The sequence below is a fragment of the Bidens hawaiensis genome, unplaced genomic scaffold (assembly GCF_021521415.1).
Source record: "Bidens hawaiensis isolate Kalapana, Puna unplaced genomic scaffold, B.hawaiensis_p1.1 tig00039069_1, whole genome shotgun sequence".
Taxonomy (NCBI): domain Eukaryota; kingdom Viridiplantae; phylum Streptophyta; class Magnoliopsida; order Asterales; family Asteraceae; genus Bidens; species Bidens hawaiensis.
In genome coordinates this window covers 44,833-69,570 of record NW_027505591.1, presented here as the reverse complement: position 1 = coordinate 69,570, position 24,738 = coordinate 44,833, and the positions used below count along the sequence as shown (strand labels likewise).

The 24,738-nt window shown below is 36.5% G+C and overlaps 2 protein-coding genes and 1 pseudogene across 2 annotated transcripts; 1 reads left to right on the top strand and 2 right to left on the bottom strand.

The window, feature by feature from the left end:
- Positions 1 to 247: 247 nt before the first annotated feature.
- On the top strand, positions 248 to 4,154 carry LOC143614156 (BRASSINOSTEROID INSENSITIVE 1-associated receptor kinase 1-like). Its single transcript, XM_077087671.1, has 11 exons — positions 248 to 329; positions 966 to 1,098; positions 1,213 to 1,284; positions 1,352 to 1,495; positions 1,604 to 1,675; positions 1,751 to 1,822; positions 1,934 to 2,013; positions 2,645 to 2,779; positions 2,865 to 3,206; positions 3,334 to 3,728; positions 3,824 to 4,154. The coding sequence occupies exons 1-11, from the start codon at positions 248 to 250 to the stop codon at positions 4,136 to 4,138; spliced, it is 1,842 nt and encodes a 613-aa protein (XP_076943786.1). The 3' UTR covers positions 4,139 to 4,154.
- Positions 4,155 to 5,041: 887 nt separating this feature from the next.
- Positions 5,042 to 12,030, bottom strand: LOC143614154 (protein RAE1-like). Its single transcript, XM_077087668.1, has 11 exons — positions 11,983 to 12,030; positions 11,801 to 11,887; positions 11,105 to 11,182; positions 10,821 to 11,014; positions 6,176 to 6,317; positions 6,005 to 6,085; positions 5,798 to 5,926; positions 5,637 to 5,714; positions 5,464 to 5,535; positions 5,297 to 5,377; positions 5,042 to 5,178 (listed from the first exon to the last, which is right to left on the bottom strand). The coding sequence occupies exons 1-11, from the start codon at positions 12,022 to 12,024 to the stop codon at positions 5,128 to 5,130; spliced, it is 1,035 nt and encodes a 344-aa protein (XP_076943783.1). The 5' UTR covers positions 12,025 to 12,030; the 3' UTR covers positions 5,042 to 5,127.
- A 6,041-nt stretch (positions 12,031 to 18,071) lies between these two features.
- Positions 18,072 to 19,866, bottom strand: LOC143614153 (F-box/kelch-repeat protein At1g22040 pseudogene; annotated as a pseudogene).
- Positions 19,867 to 24,738: the final 4,872 nt, after the last annotated feature.

The window sequence follows — 24,738 nt, the reverse complement described above, 5'->3', positions numbered from 1 at the left end:
CAGAAAATGAAAGATATAAATTGGATGACTAGACCCATTACGTACGTTATTCTGGCCCAATGGCCTTGTCTTTTAGGATAAAAATATACAGCCATTGACCAACTACTACTACACATAGACTTCTTCCATCCACTAAGACTACTTCATAATTACTTACTTCAAGTTTGTAGATTTTATTTGTGTCTGTTAATTAATATTAGTATTGTCTGCATGAGCTGTGTTCAGTTGACCAAGTATCTTCGGGGGAATGGAACGGACCCTTGCTATGATCATCCTTTGGTCTATTTTCGGATTCTATAATTTCTTAACAATCTATGGGAATCTTGAAGGTACGTGGTTTTACATGATTTTCGATTAATTTTTCATATGTATCCTTCTAAAAGGTTAAAATTCACACTCACAAATAGGATCTTATGAAAAAAATACCTTTGTTAGTATCTTTTTAATTTAAAATGAGGATTTAGTGTTGATTTCTTGCTCAAGATTTGTGCTTTAAAATGTTTCAAGGTTGTAAGGTTTGTCTTTTATAAATCATTTGTGTCAATAATGTTTTCCTATACATTTGACTTTTATAAGTAAATGGTTTTATTTTATTGTATGTATGTATAACAGATAACCACAAATCTTTAATATATATATATAGAGATAGAGAGAGAGATGGTTCAAATAAAAAACATTTATTTTGTGAGAAGTGTTGAGAAGACTTTAAAATAATGCACGCCACTATAAATAGGACGTTGTACAGTTTTTAGAAATATTAATCTCAACCACTAGATCTTAGATGCAATGGCCTATATCTATTCTTATGCTTCTCATAAAACTATTGTTTTATTTGACTGAATGAAATCTTGAACTATTAGAATTGAAATGGTTGTATCTCCAGAAAATCTTAAATTCCTTGTAAAGCTTTATTGATATGGAGCTTTTAGGATGAACACATAATCAAGTTTATATGTGCAAGACAGTTGATGCATTGATTGCCCTGAAGACAAATTTAACTGATCCTAACAGTGTATTGAAAAGTTGGAATGTGACCCAAACCAATCCATGTGCATGGTATCATGTTATTTGCAACAATGACAGTGATGTTACTAGAGTGTAAGCATATGGTTGTCAACCTGTTTCCATATATATTCAAGTTTTTATCTTATTTAGTTGCATCAGATGGTTTAAAATTCGAAGAACTTATGGTTTGGGGGTTGTCTGTCGCAGTGATCTTGGAAACGCCGGTTTGTCTGGTCAACTGGTCCCTGAGCTTGGTCAACTTACAAACTTACAGTATTTGTAAGTCTGGCCTTTTGCCTAATAAATATGTTTAATGATTTTGTGAATTAACACAATTATGCAACAGGGAGCTATACAATAATAACATCACTGGAAATATTCCAACTGAACTTGGGAAGCTAAAGAGCTTGGTGAGCTTGGATCTTTACTTGAACCGGTTAAACGGAAGCATACCAGAGTCATTGGGCAACCTTCAGAAACTTCGTTTTCTGTATGATTTGACATCTTCCAGATTATTCTGGTGATGAAATATTTATTATCTTTTTTGTGATATTTAGAGGTAAGTTATCAATCCCAGTGTTGTTGTGTGCAAGGATAGCCGTCTCAGTAGCAACTCTTTGACGGGAACTATTCCATATTCCTTAACTACCATAAGTAGGCTACAAGTTCTGTAAGTATAAAAATCAGCCCATTTTTCTTATTTTGATGCAAAATGCTAACACTGTTCGGCTTCGTTCTATCACAGTGATCTATCAAACAACCTTTTGACAGGAGTTGTCCCTTTGAATGGCTCATTTTCGCTGTTCAAAGACGTCAGGTTTGCTGTTAGTTGATAACAATATCTTGTTTGTTATTAGTAAAATAATAAATAACTTGGATGACGATTTAATCTGTCTTCATGATATTGACTTCAAAGTTTTGTTCTCAGTTTCAAAAATAATTCCAACTTGACATTTCTTCTGGATCCTCCACAAGCTCTGGGTCCAGCTAATTTGCAACCTCCTGCAGGTATGCTTTATTGTTATTATTACTTAACCCCTTTAGTTTTGAAAGAAATTATAACATTGGAGACGATAAAAAAATTATTCCATTAAGTAGTAACTATAGTATTATAAAAGTCAGTGGTATACATCTATGTCATTACCATATCACATGTCGCCTTAAATATCCTTAATTGTGTGATCAAGTTCGACATGGAAGATACAGGTCGTTTATGTAATTAGTTAAAGTTTAGTTTTGAATCATTTATGTAACATTTGTAAGTCAAGGGGGTCTTTGTGTATATAGGCTGTCATTAGCGGTTACAGGTAGTTATTTGTTAGTTATATAACATTATAACACCAAGATAGTTATATAACCGCCAGTTGGTGGTTAGTTAACCGCCATGATGATGATGTCTATATATAGGATCGCTGTAAACGTTTGTAAAGGTGTGTGTGTTTGTCGTGCCTTTGTTCCTTGTTCGTTCAATAATACAATTCGTGTTTCGGGTTTCGTCCTTTGTTTGTTCTTCTTCTTGTTATGTTCTTGATTGATAGTTGAATAGTGATCTCTTGGGTCCTATATCACCTATGTGGTAATCATATTTTGTATAGTAGTAATGCATGTCTTCTAGTTGTATATGCCACCATGATTTCAGGCCGCACCAGTGCCACAACCACAAGAGCTATTGTTAGTGGAGTTGCTGCCGGTGGCGCCCTTCTTTTTGTGGGTCTCATTGCACTGGTTTGGTGGTTGCGCAGAAAGCCACAAAATCATTTCTTTGATATACCAGGTTGATTAATAATATAAGATAAGTTTCTGATTTTGGCTTCTATTGGTCTTTTTCTACTCACTCATTAACTCTCTGATATTTGCATCTGAGGAAGACTCCACAATTAACCTGGCACAACTAAAGAGGTTCTCTATGCATGAACTACAAGTTGCAACTGAAAATTTTAGTAACAAAAACATTCTCGGGCAAGGTGGATTTGGTAAAGTTTACAAAGGGCGCTTAGCCAATGGTGGTCTGGTGGCGGTTAAAAGATTTAGAGAGGATCGCTCTCACAGTGGTGAATTGCAGTTTCAAACCGAGGTTGAACTTATCAGTATGGCTTTGCATCGGAATCTTCTCCGGTTGCAGGGATTTTGCATGACACCAACCGAACGGTTACTGGTTTATCCCTACATGGTCAACGGTAGCGTTGCATCATGTCTACGAGGTATTTGACTATTTTTTCTACCATCTTTGACTTGTTTTGCTTTAATACATGACTTTTTGGGCAATTGCTTGACTTTCTTTGGTCAAATGCATGACCTTTTTCTCTGGTCAAATGCATATTTTTTTAGATAGACGCGATAGACAAGCTGTGCTTGATTGGGCGACACGGGAACGGATCGCGCTAGGGTCTGCGAGGGGACTAGCTTACTTGCATGAACAAAGTGACCCGAAGATCATACACCGGGATGTGAAGGCTGCCAATATACTATTGGATGATGAGTTTGAAGCGGTTGTTGGAGATTTTGGGTTGGCTAAACTCATGGAGTTCAAAGATACGCATGTTACAACCGCGGTTCGTGGTACAGTTGGACACATAGCTCCCGAGTATCTGTCCACTGGCAGATCATCAGAAAAAACAGATGTTTTTGGGTACGGTATAATGCTCCTAGAACTTGTCACGGGCCAGCGGGCCTATGATCTGGCCCGCCTTGAGAAAGATGATGAGGTCATGCTGCTCGATTGGGTAAGCGTGCTCCAACATCACCATTTGTTTCTTGATTGTTTTTAACAAAGTTCATGTTTCTTAGTTTTATGATCTGAGTTTGAAATTGTTTACAGGTTAAAGGGCTTTTGGAGGATAAGAAGTTGGAGACACTGGTGGATGCGGCTTTACAAGGTAATTATGTGAACGAGGGAGTTGAAAAACTTATAAAAATAGCTTTACTGTGCACGCAAGCTACACCGTCGGATCGCCCCGCGATGTCAGAAGTGGTTAGAATGGTTGAAGGCGAAGGTTTAGCCCGTCGATGGGAGGAATGGAAGGAAAGAGGGATTTCTGGCCAAGAATTTAGTCAGACAGATATTCAGTATCAATATTATATTAAGCCGGATTCATATAACCCAAGCAACGACCATTTGTCTGGTCCTAGATGATTGAACCATGACTTAATTAGTGCAATGCTGTTAAGGGTTGTGTTGTCTATATGTTGGCCATAGCCATAGGCTGTGGAGGTTGATTTTAACCTGTCAACTTCTGTTTAATTTTACAAGTAGTTGGCGTATAAAATAGGATTACTTTGTTGAAAAACTTGCATATTCAGCCCAATAAAAATATAAATATAGCATAAATCATCCTGTTTTATCTTCCAAAAAAACAATTACCAGAAGCTGTGACAGCTTATCTTTGTCGGAAAACCGCCCATTAAGGAATCGGGTTGAACCAGAAATGTGTGTGGTGATTGAAGCAAACTCAAGAGTATAGTGGTTGGTTATATTTTGTAGAGATGAAACCCCTGTGTTTTACTTCACTGTACAAAATTTCACGAATTCAAGAAACCTTAAGGCATGGTTTTTAGAGAGGTTTGTCATTGCTATGTTAACTCAGGTTAGCTGGAATTTAAATTTTGTTAGATATATCATATCATAATAGAACTATATAAGATGCATAATACTCTTATAGAAAGAGTACAATAAAACTTAAATTATATCACACTTCTCATGCAAACACCCATGGAACCCCAAAAGATATTAAATCTTTGGACTTATAATTGAATATTACATAAAAGATCCATTTTTATCAACATAAATGCTAATCAAATTAGAACACGTTTTTTTGTGAAAATTTTCAATATATTGTGACTTCATTTTTTTTTATATATACATATTTTCAAGCTTTTTGATTATTGTGACTTCATCCGGTTTTAAAACCAGTCCAGGTGAACCAATAAATCAGATGACTGGTCCGGTTATGAAAACAATAATTTTAACTTGGTCAAAATTGCAAGATCGTTTAATAGCAAAAGAATATTATACACGCATGTCTTAATTTCTTCATTATCAACTAATCCCTACAATGAGACCCACAAAAAATGCTGAATGCCAAAAACAAAAACAGGTCCCCGAAAAGAATCAAAAAGACGTTTTCACTTCTTTCCAGCAGCTCCAGCACGCGGCTTGCTTTTAACCTCGGCCTCCTAACAAGCACACAAATCATATTAATTATTACAAAACAACAATCCATTTCATTATTTCTTATTCTTAAAAAAAATAAATAAATAATAATCTCCCCTATTAATTATAACTTTCGCATACCTGCGGCAGGTGCAAGTAAATGGAGGTCTTTGCAGTAGCTGGATTATGATTTTCAGCACCCTTACTCCAATCATAACATACCTACAAACAAATAGCAAGCGTATTTATCAAACTCAGCTATCAAAAAAATTTAAAACTAAATTACATGTGCGATAATAAACGCATACCGCGTATGCATATATGGAGCCATCATGGTTATAGCTACTGCAAGGTATGGGTTGGTTGCACCTCGACATTGCCTGCATGACCATGAATAACCATACATAAATATTTAAAATTTTAACTTTGTATTTGAGTCATCCATCAAACTCACAATTAAGATCTAAGAATATGGATATACCTTTAGTCTTTGTTTGCTATCCTTGTCCCAAAAGTTAAAAGCACCATCCGATCCTGCAGTTGCAAATGTATGATGAACCTGAACAAGAACAAATATATAATTTAAGGTTTGTACATTTGAGCATTCATAACCATAAGTAGAAGTTAAAAAAGATATCTTACAGGATGGAAGTTAAGAGAGTTGACTGCATAAATCTCATTTCCCTCTCGGTGACATTTGAATGTGAAATTTTTACTACTTTGTTGTTCATCAAGGTGATGCACACCTACCCGTCCTTCAATCGATCCAACCTATAAACCAAAACTCATCATCATTACATACGCAACTGTTAAAAAAAACGTATAATAAACACCAAAATACACACATACCAAGAAACCAGTTTGGTCGGGAAAGGCAGCAACACATCTTGTTTGGTACTTCAAAGGGGACACGATTCTCTTAAACTCTGCCTGTTTGATATAAAAGTCAACTCAATTTGGCCATTTAGAAAAAAGAAGATAATAATAATAACAATAATAATAATCTGAAATTGAGTTTGCCTGTGGGTTTTGTAAGTTGAATGCAATAAGATTTCTATCAGCAGTGGCCACAACCATTAAGGGATGTTTCACTGAAAGTGAATAGCAACGGTCTGGAAGTTGTTGTGTGTGAACTGGAGTCGATTGTCTTAAATCCCAGTACCTAAAACAGATGGCATAAAATAAAAGTTAAAAAAAATTATAATCAAATCATGTGTGAAGTAATATATAAAGAAAAACTAAACTAAACTAAACACGAGAAACCAGACCACCAGTAGCATCTTACATAAAAATCTTAAAATCAACTCTAGTCTAGGGGTGTGCACGGGTAGGTTTGGGTCGGTTTGGAACTCAAACCGACCAAAAACTAAAATTTCGTTTTTGGGATTTTGAACACCGATCGGTTTTGGTTTTTCGCTTTTGGCTCAAACCGAACAAAGAACAGAAAACTCAATTTCTGAGTGTTTGTAAACTGTTTGGTTTCGAATTTTCAATTTTGGCTCAAACAGAACCAAAAACAAAAAAGTAAGTTTCTGAGTTTTTGAAAACTGTTTTTGATGCAGTTTCGGAAGCAATCAATGGCTCGAGAGACTCATGATTAATCAAAAGACGATAAATTGAACCGAAGTTCCAAGAACAATGTTCTTATATAATAATAAACTTAATCAAAACTAAGAAACTAAACAACCAAGATCCCTACTTATACTAAACAAGGAAAAGATAAACTAGGAAACGAGATAAACATAAAATAATAAAAGATATTAAAAATCAAAATTCAAATATGGAGATAATTCTACATCATACTCCCCATCTTTGAAAAAACTTGTCCTCGAGTTTTGCCTTCGGACCAAAGCCACCTGGATCGAAAGGAACATCAACACGCTCCTTATTTATTAACTTCATGACATGCCCCAACAATTCAACTTTGCAAAACACCCCGCGCGACTCTGAACGTATACCACCCCGGTCGAATGTAGCATTAGAACGGTTCGTGTTTGCTCTCGACTTTACCCGCTCGACTAATTGAACTTCACGAGCCGTCTCACCCGACCCTAAACTTGTACCACCTGGGTCTATTGGGTTGTCGGGTCTCGCCACCTCCTTCTCCCCGTCTTTGAAAAAGACTCGTCCTCGAGTCTTGAGAAAGTTGAAAAGATCGGCTCGTTTTTCCTGATTTTGATTAGCACGAGGAGCTTTGTATAACAACCGAGTTTCCCAGTTCTCTTGTGGCTGCAGTTCACACAGAATAGTTTGTTTACATTAATTGAGAGGAACATACCCAAATGGGATTTGATGTTTTACTTCAACATAATCGTGACACCCATTAGGATCACATAGCCCAGTCGTGTTTAGTCGTGTTTAGTCGTGTTTGGTGCATTTAAGAATTTCGGTATAGAATTTGCATACAATCTACAACTTATTTCCACCCATGCATCTTTAGTAATAGGCCTCACCATCTCTTGTGTATTTTTAAAATAAAGTTGATTTGACTTTCATCCTTAGAGAGGAGGCCGTAAAAAGTGCATGGAAATCTTCAAAATTGGCACCATCACTTATCATATTAGTTTCGCTAATTCTTGTTTCCAAAAAAGAGGGAGCTACCATATTAATCAATCTATCATTTAATACCTCTCTATTTTGCGACGAACCAATCTGCTCATCCTTGATAAATCCCAAAAATTGTGATTCAAAAGTCAAACCATTATCTTCTTGACTTTCAAATCCCGTGATCCCGAAGTTTGCGATGCATCTTGCAATTCACTCATGTATCTTGGCTGTATTTTTGTCATCGTCTCAACAACCAATTCATCATTACCGACCTGACCATTGTTTGCCACAGTAGCAACACAGTTGGCACCCACATTTGTATGCCATAAATCAAACATACCGTCTGTTTCTTTCATGGGCTCGTTCTGTTGAATAGTAATCCCGTTAAGAACGGTTTGCACAAATAGACATTCTTCATCAAAATTAATCCCGTCTTCATCGAATTTAGGTTCGTCTTCCGAAAAACCCTCATGACAAGATTCATCTTCATAGATCGGTTCATAGAACCACGGTGGTTGATGGCCAAACAGATGCTGGTCTCCGTTGTCACCTTCGTCCCAGACGACGGTGCTCGACTCGGTTTCCGCCTCGCGCATCTCCCGTTGTAACTCGAGATCGCGGACTCGTTTTCGGAGCCGATGGATCTCTTCAAGATCGCGGACTCATTGTCGGAGTCGCTTGGTCTTCTTAAGATCCCGTGGGTCGGAACATACTACACCGCTGCCTCGGTCGGCGACTCTGCAAGTAGGACATTGATCTTCTCCACGAGCACGTGAATAGAAAATACTTCTGTCGTTGCCTCTGTCGGCGACTCTACGATCAAACAAGTATTCACCTCCACGTCGAGCCATTTGAGACCAAAATCTCTGATACCAACTGATGCAGCTTGGAAGCGATCAATGGCTCGAGAGACTCATGATTAATCAAAAGACGATAAATTGAACCGAAGTTCCAAGAACAATGTTCATATAATAATAAACTTAATCAAAAAACTGAAAATTACATAACTCTCAACCCTAACTTATACTAAAATAAAATGAGATAAAATTGGAAACAAGATAAACTTAAACTAATAAAAGATATTAAAATAAAAATTCAAATTATGAAATAATCCTGCATCATTCTCCCTTTCTTCGAAAAAACTCGTCCTCAAGTTTCGCCTTTCGATCAAAGCCACCCGGATCAAACGGAAGCTCGGCTCGTGATTTGTTCGAATTGTTGAGCTTCATTTGAACTTCAACATTTGTATTCTTGGGCTCCCGACTAATTGAAATATCCTTATCATCCAGTCCAATAAATTTAGTTCCAGCATCACTAGATAAATTATGATCCATATTTAGTTGAATTTCCTTTGAAAGCCTACGCCCACCATTAATTTGTGCTTCCTCATGAGCTTTAGCAGGTAGCCCATATAAAATGCTATGTATAGGTATGCAATTACCCATAAATGGAACCTCCAACTTTTGAGAATGATTTCCATCAAATTGTGTGGGTTCCTCCGTTAAAGGTTTTGTTATTAATTGCTTGACACAAGGAGATTTACTCCTATTTTTGATTAAAATATTCTCACCGTTGGCAACTCCACTAATTTCGGCATTTTGATTTTTACTTTGCAAATTGGTGTGAGATTTACTCCTAAAGGGTTCAAGAATCATCTCACAATATAAATCATCATTATCTTTAGCAACATTAAAATTACCTATAATTGTGGGCAAAGATAATGGGATTTCAAAATTCAAATCAAAACCACTAGCGACCTCGTCATTGCCCAAAGCCACCGCCTCACCATCCATGTTCACTGCAGAACCAGTTGTAGCCATCCCATCATCGGTAACTCCGTTACGAATATTTTGCAAAAACAACCATTCTTCATCGAAATCAAATCCGTCTTCATCAAACTTCGGACCTTCTTCCGATACATACTCATGATAGATTGGTTCATCGAACCGAGGTTGGTGACCGCCAAACGGATGCTACTCTCCGTCGCCACCTTCGTCCCAGACAACGATGCTCGACTCGGTTTCCGCCTTGCGTGTCTCCCTTTGTAACTTGAGATCGCGGACTCGTTTTCGGAGCCGTTTGATCTCTTCAAGATCCCGGACTCGTTGGCGGAGTCGTTTAATTTCTTCAAGATCACGGACTCGTTGTCGGAATCGTTCGATCTTAAGATCCCGCGGGTCGGGATGGATTCCACTGCTGCCTCTCGCGGCGACTCTGCTAGTAGAATACCAATCTCTACCGTAGGCACATGAATTAGACATACTTCTGCCGTTGCCTCAGGCGGCGAATCTACGAGCAAGATAGTATTCATCCTCACGTCTAGCCATTTGAGAACCAAAAGCTCTGATAACAACTGATGCCGTTTCGGAAGCAATCAATGGCTCGAGAGACTCATGATTAATCAAAAGACGATAAATTGAACCGAAGTTCCAAGAACAATGTTCTTATATAATAATAAACTTAATCAAAACTAAGAAACTAAACAACCAAGATCCCTACTTATACTAATCAAGGAAAAGATAAACTAGGAAACGAGATAAACATAAAATAATAAAAGATATTAAAAATCAAAATTCAAATATGGAGATAATTCTGCATCAGTTTTTAAGTTTTCACAATGGTTTGGGCTTCATTTTTTCTATTTTGCCTTTCAGTCTTCTAACTTGCTTCTAACTTGTGGGCTGAAAAAATGACCCAAAAAATGAACTTGGGCCTGAAACTCTGAGCCTGTATTTTTTTTAATAATAAATTGATTATTTACACATCTGGGCCTAAATTTTGTATATTAATAATCAACTAGTAATTACACATTTGGGCATGAAATTTTTGCAAGACACCATTTATTAAATTTTTATAAATTATTTAGCATTTAAAATAAATTTCAATCCACAAATTCCATAACAAGTAATCAAGTAAAACGATTTTACATAAAAAGACAAAACCAGACCTGAAATTCGGTTTCTGACATAAAACCAGACAATCGTTTTGGTTTGGGTCTATTTAGTTCGGTTCGGATATGTTAGTTATTTAGGTTATGAGTTGGTTATTTGGATTATAGGTTGATTATTTCGATTTCAATTCATGCACACCTGTGCCCAATACCTAACTAAGTACACACCTTAGAGTTTTATCCCAGCTTCCTGAAACCAAAAGGTTCATCTCTGAAATCCAAGCAACCTGAGTCACGGGTGCATCATGCCTCGCCACAGTTGTCGGTTGACCGCCAGACAATAATGGCCACATCTTAACTTGCTTATCACAGCCGCCAGAGAAGACCGTGGTTCCGTCATCTTTCCATGATGAGCATAAAACCTTCATCACATACATCATTCATTAAAATAAAACAAAAAAAAAACACACACAAAAAAAGTATCAAAACTAGTAAAATAAGTTAGAGCTTACAGGTTGATCATGAGCCATGTATGTCTTTGCTACAGTGCTAACTGTATTTCCATTTTTCGTTACTTCCCAACATCTAACCTGCAACAATATTTTAATTTAATGGAAAGATGCATAATATACCTAACAAGAGTGAAGTCAGTCTTTAAATGATTGCTAAGCATATGAAAACCAAATTACAAAAGAAAAATAAGCATATTGGTGAGATAATAATAATAATAATACTAACAACAACAACAATAATCTATATCTATATCTATATCTATCCCACATTAAACCTCACCCTTTTTAACAAAGTTATAATAGTAAATAATATTTACCATTATTAAAATTTATGCTTCAAAATTAGTTAAATTAATATTTACTTTCTATTTTTTTTCAAATATTTGATATTTGTAATAATCTCTTACTTTAAAATTGTTTTAAAGAGTATTGTACAGCGATTGTGTATTAATAATGTTTAATAGGTTTATTGTTTCTTGTATATCGATTATTTATTAAATATTGTAATTTCAAGAGCTACCCGTGTCTCAAACTAGGTGTAATAAAGAATAAATACTAGGGTGTTGGAATGTGGCTTAAACTCAGTTTTTAGATAATTATTACTAAACATACAATACGCCAAACAAAGCATATTATACAATTTGCAAAAGTAAAATAACATAGTTTTGAAGAACAAGAGAATAAAGAATAAGTAACCTGGTTATCCCATGATGTAGCAACAAGATGATTGGCTTTGGGACTGAAGCAAAGGCTGGATACAGCATCAGTAGGAGGCGATACAACCTACACACAATCATGACTCAAACCCTTAAACCCACAAAAACAAACCCTTTTCAATTAATTAGAGAAGTTAGTAAAATTGGGATTGATGTAAGTACCTCAGTGGACTTGTTTGGATTGGTATTGGAGGCTGAATTCATGCCGAATGTAGTAGAAGACAACAACTAGTTGCTGAAGATATTGATGTGTTTCAATCAACCCTAACGCACAGCACAACTCTTCTTTTTCAAAAACAAAACAGGGAAGAAGCAGCATAAGAAGTTAAAGGTTTTATAAGAGATTTTGGGCTACTCTACGTTAAGCCCATTAAGGATTTGTTTTATAAAACCTTACGAGTTTTAGACGGATATGAGGTTAGGTGATACCTAGAGGTGCAAAAAAAAACAGAACCAGACCTGAAAAAAAATCCGGAACCGGTTTTCTTAAACCCGGGTTTTTAATACCCGAACCCGACCCTACCCGTAGGGTACGGATAGGGTATAACTTTCAATGCTGAAACCCGCACCCGATCTAAACCCGATAATTCCCAAAACCCAGTTCTAGTTATACCCGAAACCCGGGTTTTTTGCATACCCGAACTAGGTTTTTTGCATACCGAACCGGATTTTTTTACATACTCGGATATTAGTGTTTATGCACACGTGTCTGTGTGGCACTTGGCACTTGGTAGTGGCTGTGTGGCTGCCCACCGATCTATAGCCGTTCTCCAACAAATCTTTTTGGAGCAAATATTTGATATAAATACTTGTTTAGAGTAGCACATTTAATTTACCAAACAACAATTGAAAACACATAAAATATATGTTTTTTTATATCATTGTTTAGTTGTTTATATATGTTTGAATGAACTTTAAAGTTTGCATGCAAAAAAATGGAGTTAGGATAAAAAAACGAAGCAGACCCGTTTTTCAATACCCGGAAATAGGGTATTGAAATACTCAGGTATTGAAAACCCAGTTCAATACCCGACCCGAACCCGATATATAGAGTATGGTTTTTCAAGCCAATACCCGGACCCGAACCCGACCCGGGTATCGCTAATACCCGATTTTTCAATACCCAATCATACCCGAACCCGATTCCATATCCGAACCCGGGTTTTTCTAATACCCGATTTGTGCACCTCTAGTGATACCTATCTGATAACTGAACTCGTTTACTTACACATTAATTAAAAGTTTAAAACTAAATGTGATCTAAGCAATTTGATGAGTGTGTTTTGTGTTTGTTAGAAGCTTGAAAGTGTAAGTGTAGTTAAGTATTTTATATTCAAGTCCGTTTTTAAGTGAGTTTGAGATCAAATAACGGATTTAAGAGTTCACATTGGCAATTTTCAGATGCACAAACCCAGTTAGTTATATGTAACAGACACTTAGGTTTGTGTTAGGTATGAGACTGAAGTATTAAAACTCATCTCATGCTCGATCCATTATCATTAGGGGCATGTGTTAGTTACTAATCCAGTTAGTTATATGTAACAGACACTTAAACATCGTTTTTATCTTTTAATCATGTTTATAAATTTTTATTTTTGCTTTTCATTTTGTTGTCAATAATAGTATCATTATAAGAAGAAACTAACTACACATGCCCTAACAAATTATTGAGTTTTATTGTTCAAATTCGGAATGTTGTGAATTGATTTGAAACAACATAAATTAGTTATGGGAAACTAGGTTACTTTTCTTATAGGGTGGGATTATCATTAGAAACGAAAGTTTAAGTTAATAGTGTCATTGATCACGTTAACACTAAAAACTATTACATTACATGTTGAATTATTAAAATCCAGTTTGATACAAATTTACCCTTACTAAGAGCTTGTCCTACTCTTTTCAAAACTATATTCAATTCAAGTTTTATACATATCAAGCTTTCCATTAGTTTCTGTTTGTTTGTTTTTTTTAACGGCATGTGTTTGGCACAGTTGATTTAAAACGCAAGTGTTTTTTTTCCAGTAGCAAAACAAATGACAATTGTAAACAATATGCAACATATGAGCAAGGCCGGCAATAAGGTGTGGCGGGGTGGTCGACGGCCGCAGGCCCGACACCCAGTTAGGCTCGAATTTTTTTATTTTTTTTATTATATGTATTTTTATTAAAACAATATGTATATTTAGTGTTGAAACTAAATTATATAACCTATTTTTTTAATTTTTTATTATAACCTATTTTTATACAAACTATTTTTATACAAAAGTTTTTTACACAACCTAAATTATAACCAAGTGTAAGACCCCGAATCACGGGAATCCAAGTGTTGGTAATCACGTCCACAAATTCACAAATATTTAAAACCAAACGATTCGTTTTGTTTAAAACAAGTTCAGAGTAAATAACAGCGGAAAAAGTGTAAGTATTTAAAAATCCCAAACACAGGTACAAGTGTCCAAAATCAAATATAAATAAAATATCTGTTTTATTTGAAATCCTCGGCCAGAAATGCCTTCAACCTCCCGAGTAGCATCCAGCACGTCCAAGCGGTAGCATCCACTTCTTAACCTGAAAGTCAATCTAACATACACACAAAGTCAGCTTAAGCTGAGTAAGTTCAAGTTTTCATAAACGACATTCATTAAAAATTTAAATTCCATGAGTATGGAATGTAGGGGAAAATCATGAGTCCATAAAATCACAAATAGCTTTTCTTAACCAAATCATAAGTAAATAAAACATTAAACATCTTTTCACGCAGCACAGGCCTCCTCACCCCGGGTCTTCCCCGAGTAATATATTTGACCCAGCCGCGGTTTAACAAAACCGTTAAAATCATGCAACACGAGCCTCCTCACCCCGGGTCATCCCCAAGTAATATATTTGACTCGGTTACAGTTTAATAAAACAAAATCACGCAACACAAGCCTCCTCACCCCGGGTCATCCCCAAGTAATATATTTGACTCGGTCGCGGTTTAACATACCAAACACGTGATACGGGCCTCATCACCCCGGGTCTTCCCCGAGTAATATATTTGACCCGACCACGGTTTATAGAACGGCGGGCCTCCTCACCCCGAGTCTTCCCCGAGTAATATATTTGACCCGCTAGGTCATAAACATGCAATACGGGCCTCCTCACCCCGGGTCCTCCCCGAGTAATATATTTGACCCGGTCACAGTTTACCATCACATACACATTCACATACACACATACAAACATCTAATTCAAACATCCAACCAACAATATCACCATATACAATCCATAAATAATGAACAATTTAGGCATTCAATACTAAGCCTAATAGCAACCTCGAGGCTTAGAGCCCAAGTAAAATGTATAACCTTAAGGGATATATGACCTTAAACGAGTCTAAAATATCCTAAGGCATAAAATATAATTTACACATGTCTTCATAAAGGCACAACCACAAACAAGATCATACAATACCAAACCAATAGTTTAAACGAATTAAAATCGGTTAAAATCATAATAAGGTGTGTATGCTAGCCCAAAACGTAAAAAGATTAAAAAGGACATCATGAACTCACCTAAAACGAGCCAATCAAATAACAATAGGTATGAGAACTTCAAAGCCAATCCACAGTTTACAAGCCTGTCGGATTGCACACAAAGATTACTAACTAAACGTACCGACTCGCTTATCCTACGAGACGTTCTGACATGATTTGATTGACCTAAAGCCTTGACATTACCAAATCCAATTACATCAGCCCCCGAGGCCATGTATTTACCAAAACCACCCTTAGTTAATTCCGGGGACAAAGGATTCCCAATTTACCCCCGAAAGTTGTTAACTTTATCAAATACGCGCGTTAACGGGTTATTTATGCACTTAGATACCGACTCAGCCCCGTGTGGACCAAATTTAGTAAAATCACAGCCAACAAGTCCACACGATGCTACACGAGTTGAATGGGTCGGTAATTCACAAGCACGATGCACAAATTACCAATAAACACGAATTTGCGCCGTACCAACCCGTTCAAGTAACCGACAACCAATCCACCCCAAATACTAAAAAAAATCAGTTTTTTTTCACAGCCAACATATCATGCCGAGTCTACAACATTCGAATTGGTTGTCCATTCCCTCAAACAACGCGTTAAACACAACAACTCACAAACTAGTCAACCGAATCCTAGTTTTCAAACTATTATCAATTGGCCGACCTAACCAATTCCAATGACCATGAAACTTTAGTACGTTGTAAGTGACATACCTAGGAAGTTTGTGGTGCAAAAACCTTAGCCGAAACAGCCCCGAAACTGCCCATTTGGACAGCCACCCGACAAGCCTAAAAACAACCGAATTTCGACGAATAAACACGCCATGAGGATGAATTAAGGTGAAAAAGAGTTGTATACATATAATACCGACCTGGAATTGAAGTTTGGATGGCCGGAACGAGCTGGTCTTGCACGAAAATCGAGAAGAGAGGGGGAGGTGGGGGGGGCGCCGATCGGACCACTAGGGTGTTAGGGTTTTATTTTTTTTTTGTATTATAATATAATAATAATACATCCTAGCCCCTCCACTTTACAAATGGTCGAATTTGTAAGAAAAGTTAAGTGAGAAACGTTTACGAGGGTGGCCAAGAGCTCACGAAAGAATGCCGGGTCAAGCCCGAAGGTGTACACAACACTACAAGGCTAAACCTTTTTATCGGAAATTTACGGACGTTACAGTAAGCTTATATCAAAAGTTTAGGCTCATTTCTTGTTGGTTTGTTATCATATATTGATGATTCTGATGTCATCAACTCATTGTAGCGAGTTGGATTTGTATAAAACCAAATTGAATCTAAATAAATTTAAGGAGTGCATGCTCATTCAATACTCTTTTTCGATTTTTGACACCTAGGTTCCTTGAGGATTCAAGCAAGCAAAGCCCCATGCTCGAGTGTTCATAGAGAGCCTTTTAAGGGGTTAGACGGGCGCCCTACTAAGTACTAAGGTCTAAGGGGCAAAACTATAATAAAGAGGTTTAGAGGTTGCTACGTGGGCTAAGAAAAAAAAAATGATTTATTATATTGAAAGCCTTAGGAAATTGAATTGGTCCGGCCCGGCATTTCAGTTTGTGAATAATAACTGGTCGTGATTAGCAACTATGAACGACAGTAAAATCAATGTCGGTAGTAATCACATCATCAGTATGCAAATTATTAGTAGTAACTGCATCGACATTAACTATTATATCGTAATAACTTGGGCAATCAATATTAACTTAGGCAATCAGTAGCAATGACTTATCAACTTTAACTAGGCATCATGAGCAACTTAGACAATCAACAATAAGTAAATTACTCAAAGTTCCTATGGGCATGCCAGTTACCGACAGTAACTATGTTGCCATGTCAAAAGTAGAGGGTGTATGAAGATTGATGAATCAAAATAAACAAAAATAAAATAAGGAATATTTTGATTGGTTGGTGGCTTTCCTCTCTACCCTCTCCATCGGGTTCGCTAAACAGAAAATCAACCTGAATTTGGGTCAGAGACGGTGTTAATTCCAAAGAGAAGCCGAACATAGCCATGAATACCTTTGGTACTGACATAACATTCAAGTTAATGAAGTTAACACTCTCACGAATCATTGCGTCATTTCAACAAAATCTTGTTATTTGGTTCACACCTATAAAATGCAAGCGTATGGTCTGTTTTAGTTACATGTTTCCAGTACATTAAATGCACATCAAATGGCACTCCATATCTTTACAATTCCCTCGTCCATCGATTGATCGAGTGAGCACGGAGGATTCATCCAGCCAGAGCATAGCGAATAAAAAACAAGCTCGTGTTTCTTTTTGAATTATTGGATTTAAGATTTTAATAATACCAGTATTTAATCTGATAGTGATTTGCAAACAAGTTAGAGATTATCCAACCTAATCCAAACAGCAATACCTACCTACTATACCATCTTTTGACTAAACTACTAAACTAGTATTATAAAAAATCAACTTGTATTATAACTACTGAGCCGAGTCCCAGCAAAGCTATTTTAACTTGACAGAAACCGACTCATAATTAAATTAGGGTCTAAGCTAAACGTACCACGCAGATGCTTGTCATACCCATGAGCATAATTACATAAAAAGATATTAAAACATACAAATAAAACGTTTGTAAAATCAGATCATTTTACTTTCATTAAAATCTGTGTCGCTCCAATGAACTTCTTTTAGTAATCATGAAGATTATATATTAAAGTTGATAAAGGTCTCAAACCAATAACAGTAAGCTAGCACAACAATGTTTCTCGATATTATTTACAACATTTTCCACATGGTAAAACATACCTGCAAAGACAGCAGCATATACAGAAAACCAGAGGATTATATATTAAGATTTTGACAACTCACAAGCTCGGTAGATCCCGAGTTCCTGGAAGCAATCACATTCCAAATATTTGATACCGGCACTCTTACCGATCCAGATGTCCCTTCACCTTCACCTTCTCCTTCTTCACCTGCTGATGTCATCAGATCATTTCGTTTATCAGCCCGCATAACCGCAATATTATTATTACCATCTTTAGTAATAACATGAAGCTTTCCTAACAAACCAGCTAGCAAATATGGCGATTCTGACTCAGCAAAGTCACAAATTGGTATATCACCTTCAACCACTTTCCAGGAATCATCTTGATGATCATAAACCTTAATTTTAGCACTTTCTAATGAAGTAGAAGGGTCCAACGCGTACAGATCACCATCGACAATCACACTCAATTTAGTCCCTGCTTGTTTAGCGGGCCACCCTTCACCCATACCCATAGGCATGTCGGCCCACAAATCAGTTTCCGGGTCATAAACTTCACCACCAACATCAACAAAAAAAGGCCAGCAATATAAACTTTGAGGAACATATAATTTCCCTCTGTAAGATGTCAATCCAGTTGCAATCGGTTTAAGCAAATCTGCTAAAAACGCGGTCGGTAACACTTGAGCTTTTGAAAAGGGCATATTTGGTATTTCAGACCATAACCCGGTTTGTGGGTCAAACACCTCTGCTGACTGTAGCGGTGTTAAACCGCCACGGCCGCGGCTAACGCCCCCAACGACATATAACTTATTGTTCAGCACGCCCGTTTTGCAATAAGCTCTACCAACTGACATAGAATTTGCTTCACTCCAAGAATTTGAAACCGGGTCGTATCTCCAAACGCAGTTCATAGCAGAAGCTTTATTGAACCCTCCAATCATGTAAATATAGCCATCAACGGCTCCAATTGCACACCCACAAAACCGGATTTGATCTGAACCGTCCTTTCGTCCAAGCCATCCTCTCACAGCATCTGCAATCCTGATACTTGATCCCACCATGTTCCACATACGAGAACCCGACAGCCCGTTTTTATAATCATCTTCTGAATGCACGTTAGGAACAGGTGGCAATCTTTGCCATTTGTTGGAAACCGGGTCCAATGCGTGCCAGAAAAGTTTATCGCCTTGGTTTTTGGTCAAAACATAGAGCCATTCTTCTGTGGTGCCTAATTCTTTCCTAACTTTGTAAATTTCAGAACTTGTTACTGCAGCTTTCCAGCTTCGTGATACTGCTTTCACGTTCAAATAGCAGATTCTCGGAAGTCTAGCAAGAATTTCTAGTGAGATTTCATCAGGAAGAATGGGGATTAACCGAGGCTTATCATCCCAAAAGCTTGATAATATTTTCTGCCTCTTGCAGGAGTCACCATTTGGAACATGTATGGTTTCAGTTGGTTTGCAGCTGTTTTTGCTTAATAAACCTCCCATCAAAATGACGGTTTAACTGATATTTGACTAATCGTCGTGATCTGTATAAGATTGCCTGAAATGAAAGAGTATTGGATTCAGACTCTTATATCTCAATCATATTCTATTTCTTGTTAAACAAAAACTAACCACCACAAGAATCTAGATCTACAGTACTTTGAAACGCAAATCAAAAGTTGCAAAACAATAACCCCCACTTTATCTCCAGGAACAAGGAAACCTAATAGTTGTATCACTACTAAAATGCTGTATCCAGTCAAATTCGAGCAGAGCCGGAGCTCAGATTTTCAGCTCGGTTTCAAATCCGACCCTAGTAAGGCAAGGGGCATGCAATGTGGGCACCCGGCCGGAGCACCCTTTTCAAAGGGCACCCTTTGTTCCCGGTAGATGAGCCATGCCCAGTTTGCCACAAGGTCTGTTTGGATTCTTTTGGCGAGCACGCAATTCATTGCAAAGAGTTACCTGGGTTTAAATACAGACATGATTTGGTGAGGGATGTTCTATGCGATGTTCTTAAACGGGCCGGAATTTCAGCTAAAAAGGAGGCTCCCGTAAACTTTCTTACGGATCCTCTTGAAGGAAGATCTACGTTACGACCGGCCGATATTCTTGTTTTTAAGTGGGTAGGGGGGAAACACGCTTGTGTGGATCTCACAGGAGTCTCCCCCCTTGTTGGGCTAAGGGACAATGGGTTTGTTGCTTGTCAGGCAGCATTGAAGGCGGCCTCGGGTAAGGTTGTTAAACATGAGAAAGCTTGTTTGGAGAATCAACACGTGTTTATCCCCTTTCCTTTGACACTTTTGGTTACTTAGCTCCAGATGCCGTGGACCTTCTAAATAGAGTTCAAAAAGTCATGCATAGCAATTTATCGGCTCATAAGAATCAAAACTTTGTTTTTAGTAGGATTGGGTTTGCTATCCAAAAGGGGGTTGTGGCGCAGCTTGTTGCCCGCTTACCTGCCACTTCATTGTAAATCGTTTGATGTGTAATACCCAAACACTTATAACCCCAGTGCCGTGATAAACTCATTCTAATACCATGATTTTGCTAATTGTTATGTTTATTGCTATAACTTCAATTGTCATTTAAGAAAAAGTTAGCTTACATTATTTAGTTCGTTAAGGCCTATGGTATATAATTTTTCCAGCTCAGCTGGGGCACGTGAATTCTCAAGGGCCGCCACCGGAGCCGAGCCAGCTCAGTTTATTACCTAACCGGGCCCGCGCTTGCCCTGGCTCGTGAAAAGTCCTGGAATCGAAGATTGGAATACCTTTTCTACTCTAGATCACAAACACCTAACATACCATCAACAGTTGAAGACAGAAGCAACCAATTCAATTTTCAATTTCAATTATACATTAACAGTGAAATTAACATCGGAAAACACGAATTCAATCAATGAATTTGGACCTAACAACCATGCATCCATCCAGATAAACGAATTGAACCCTAACAAATCCCACGAGACATACATAAACAAGATCCGATCAAATCCGCAACAAGCATGAAACAAAACCCTAAAATGAAATTAAAACAAAGTAATTAATTACCTGATACGAGACGTGAATTAATATAATAATTTGGGGGAAAGGAAATAGTGAAATTATTTAGGGATATGATATGATATGTGTTTAGTTGCTCAGAGTGTGACGTGACGTTATGCGTGTTTTCGTAGGCTTCCATTTGTTTGCCACATGTGGTACGTGCGTGCGTGTTACATTATTATTATGATTATTGTTATTTATACGGAATAATATCGACAAATTAAGGAATATTTTATAATATCTGTAGGCAATATATTATTATTAGTTAATTTAATATACATACATAATTTTATCAAATTTTCCTTCTCGAATGTTTTAACCACTGTTTCGTTGTTTTTTTAACTTGTTTCGTAACTTCTAGAATATGTCTTGTTTTGTTGTATACTTTTGTGAAAAAGAATACATTTTTAACACTACTTAGTTTGATACAATGATACAATCTTAATTATAAATTTGTGTCACATCAATTGTAATTACGAATGAATTACAACGCATATGTATCTAGTGGGGTGACAAAACCATAAAGTTGTGTGTGAAACCTTGAAAGTTTAATCTGGTGTTGCAATGATTTTTTACTTGTGTTTTTAATATGGCATGTCAAACATTTACGATAATACATCCAAGTTTAAAGATTTGATATTTGATGAATATTAATTATAAATTGTCTCTCTGACAATTTATAGGTCTTGGCCGTGCTAAAATAAAAAGGCTCGTATGCCCTAACGGGTAACAAAATAAAAAGATTCGTAGGTCTAATATCTCAAACAGGTTATGGCTAAAAAAAGATTAGGCCCAGATTAAGATTTGTACTTATTTTATGAAAAAAAAATTTAAAAATATATATATATAATTTGTGTCCCAAAATTAAATGCCTCGACCGGTCACCCGGATTGCCCAGCCCTCCAGCCGACTCTGTGAATTGTTATAATATGTTTTAATACACTATTTTAGACTCTTGCTTCAAATTCATTACAAGACGATGTCATTTGAAAACCAAAACCCCTTTTATATAATTTTAGATTCACACGTGAGTCACCCATCTCTTGTTTACTTTTGTTATTTTTGAACTAATTTTTTAGAAAGTGAGTTTGTCTAAACGGACTCTCCAGTCTCTACTAAGGGCATGTTTGGCAGAGAGCTTTTAGGGGCCGGTCGCCCGAGTTGCCCACCCCTTTTAAGAAAAAACTCATACTTAATTAAAAACCTTGTTTAGTTGAATGAGCTTGAAGCTTTTAGGTCATGAGAAAAAGCTTAAAGCTTGAAGCTCCTACTAGTATCATTTAGAAAAAGCTGCAAGCTTTTAGCATTTTAATTTACTTAAATAGCCTTCCAAAATATATACATTTACTATTATATTTTTTAGTTATGCTCATTTTGGTCATTTTATATATTTTATTAAAAGCTCCAGCTACTCTTCCAAACATCTAAATATATCTAAAAAACTACGCTACCAGTTTAAAGCCACCAGCCACTAACTTCCAGCTACAGCTACCCTCTAGTTTTGCCAAACATACCCAATATCTTTCAATGAGAATAGGTCCATTAAGTTTGTAAGAGAGGGAATAAGATTAACAATATTACAATAAAGAAAAATGGTATGACGTGAAACAAAATATCTCTAACCAATAACCATATTACAAATCTATCTTAAGTATTAATAAATAATTTTATCAGATTATAGAGTGTTACGTCGAATAAGTATTTATTATGGTAGTACTAAATAAAGCATTGCCCTACCTTCAATTATTTATTATGGTAGTACTAAACAAAGAGTTGTCCTACTTTCAATTTTGTCCAAGTAAGCACAAATACGCATACTTATAGTTTAAGGAATATAAATAAAACAAAAATGATATTTGTGTATATTAAAGGAATATCATGGAATAAAGAGCCGAAGAGAAGACCAGTTCTTTATCGTAATCTCTTAACGTACTTTGTAATTCACGATGCGTGAACTTCAGATGTGATGTTTGGTTTGAAACGGTCGTAATGGATGATTTGATAACGACGTTTTAATTATCAAACAAAAATATATTGAACTGAAAATACCTTTTTTTGTCATTTACATAATAATTATAGAAGGTGAAAGATAGTTAAATTTCTAGGATTTTATGACTTCTCATCCAAGTGTTTTACCTTGATAATTATGCAATTGCAACAAGTTAGTGATTAAAAAATAATCAATTGCTATCCTAACTAACAAGTAACAACATTTAAAATATGAATAGCTAAATAGTTTAGAGAGAACTCATTGAATAAAAAGTAGGGGTGCAAATGAGCCGAGCTACTCGAGATCGGCTCGTTAAAAAGCTCGATCGAGCCGAGCTTAATCAAGCCCGAGTCCAAGCTCGAGCCTAAAAATAAGCTCGTTTAATAAACGAGCCCGAGCCCGAGCTTCACTTATCGAGCTCGAGTCGGCTCGCGAGCTTAAACGAGCTTGCCATTTTTATAATTTTTTAACATATATATTTAATAATTATTAATTAATATATATAACATTATGAAAAAATAAATAGAAATAACTAAATAATATATATTATTTTATACATAAAGTTATAATAGAAAAAAATTATATATAAATAATTATAATTATATAAAAAATAATTGATATATAGTAAACGAGCCGAGCCCGAGCTCGAAAATTTACTCACGAGCCGAGCTTGAGCTTTGAAAATAGAGCTCGAATCGAGCCGAGCTCGAGCTCTGTGTAAGCTAAACGAGCCGAGCTTGAGCCTAGTCGAGCTTGGGCTCGGCTCGGCTCGTCTCGTTTGCACCCCTGATAAAAAGAATGATATATAAATGAGTAATATGCTTTGCAAGTTGAGCGTGTCTAGTAGCTTGATGCTAGGACTAAAGAGAGATAAATTGTGCAGTTGTGAGCCTTTTGGTTGATAAATGCACCATTTGGAAAGCATTAAGTAGGTAGATCGCAAACTCGAACACCAAGAGCAGCCTGTATCATATCAAGTACAAATCAATCTTTGCTTTGCATCGAATTCAACCATATGCTTCACCGCTTGTGGGGCACCGTCAAAGCACGAAAGCCGAGAACTATCATAAAATGGTTTCCTATTTGAATGAAAACTGCATGTAACGTCATAATTTTCTATTTTGTAAGGATCCATTAGGTAAAAAAAAGTCTACCGGTCTTTTAGGATGCCTCAGTTACACACATCACTGGTTCAAGTATTAGCTTGTTTGACATACTATATAGTCTGTATATAAGTCCATGAACATTCCTACACACCTAATACATGTCACAACATATAAAACAAATAGAGATTAAAATCCACATAATGCCAAATAAACTCTATTTTTTAGTAAACCCAAAATCAATTTACTTATTACCAACACATACAAATCAAACATGTAAATTAATAGTTCTTCACAAACAAAAGTCCCAGTGATGTTTAGAACGAACATTGAAATTTTAACAATTTGTGTACTAATTTTCCCAAATGACACAAATACCTACACTGTTCAAAAATCATTTAGGCAAAAATAAGTTTTAATATACATAAATATCAAATTAAACCTACACATATACTACTGATCTACCTACGCTTGTAGTTTTTAGGTTATAATTAAGTAACA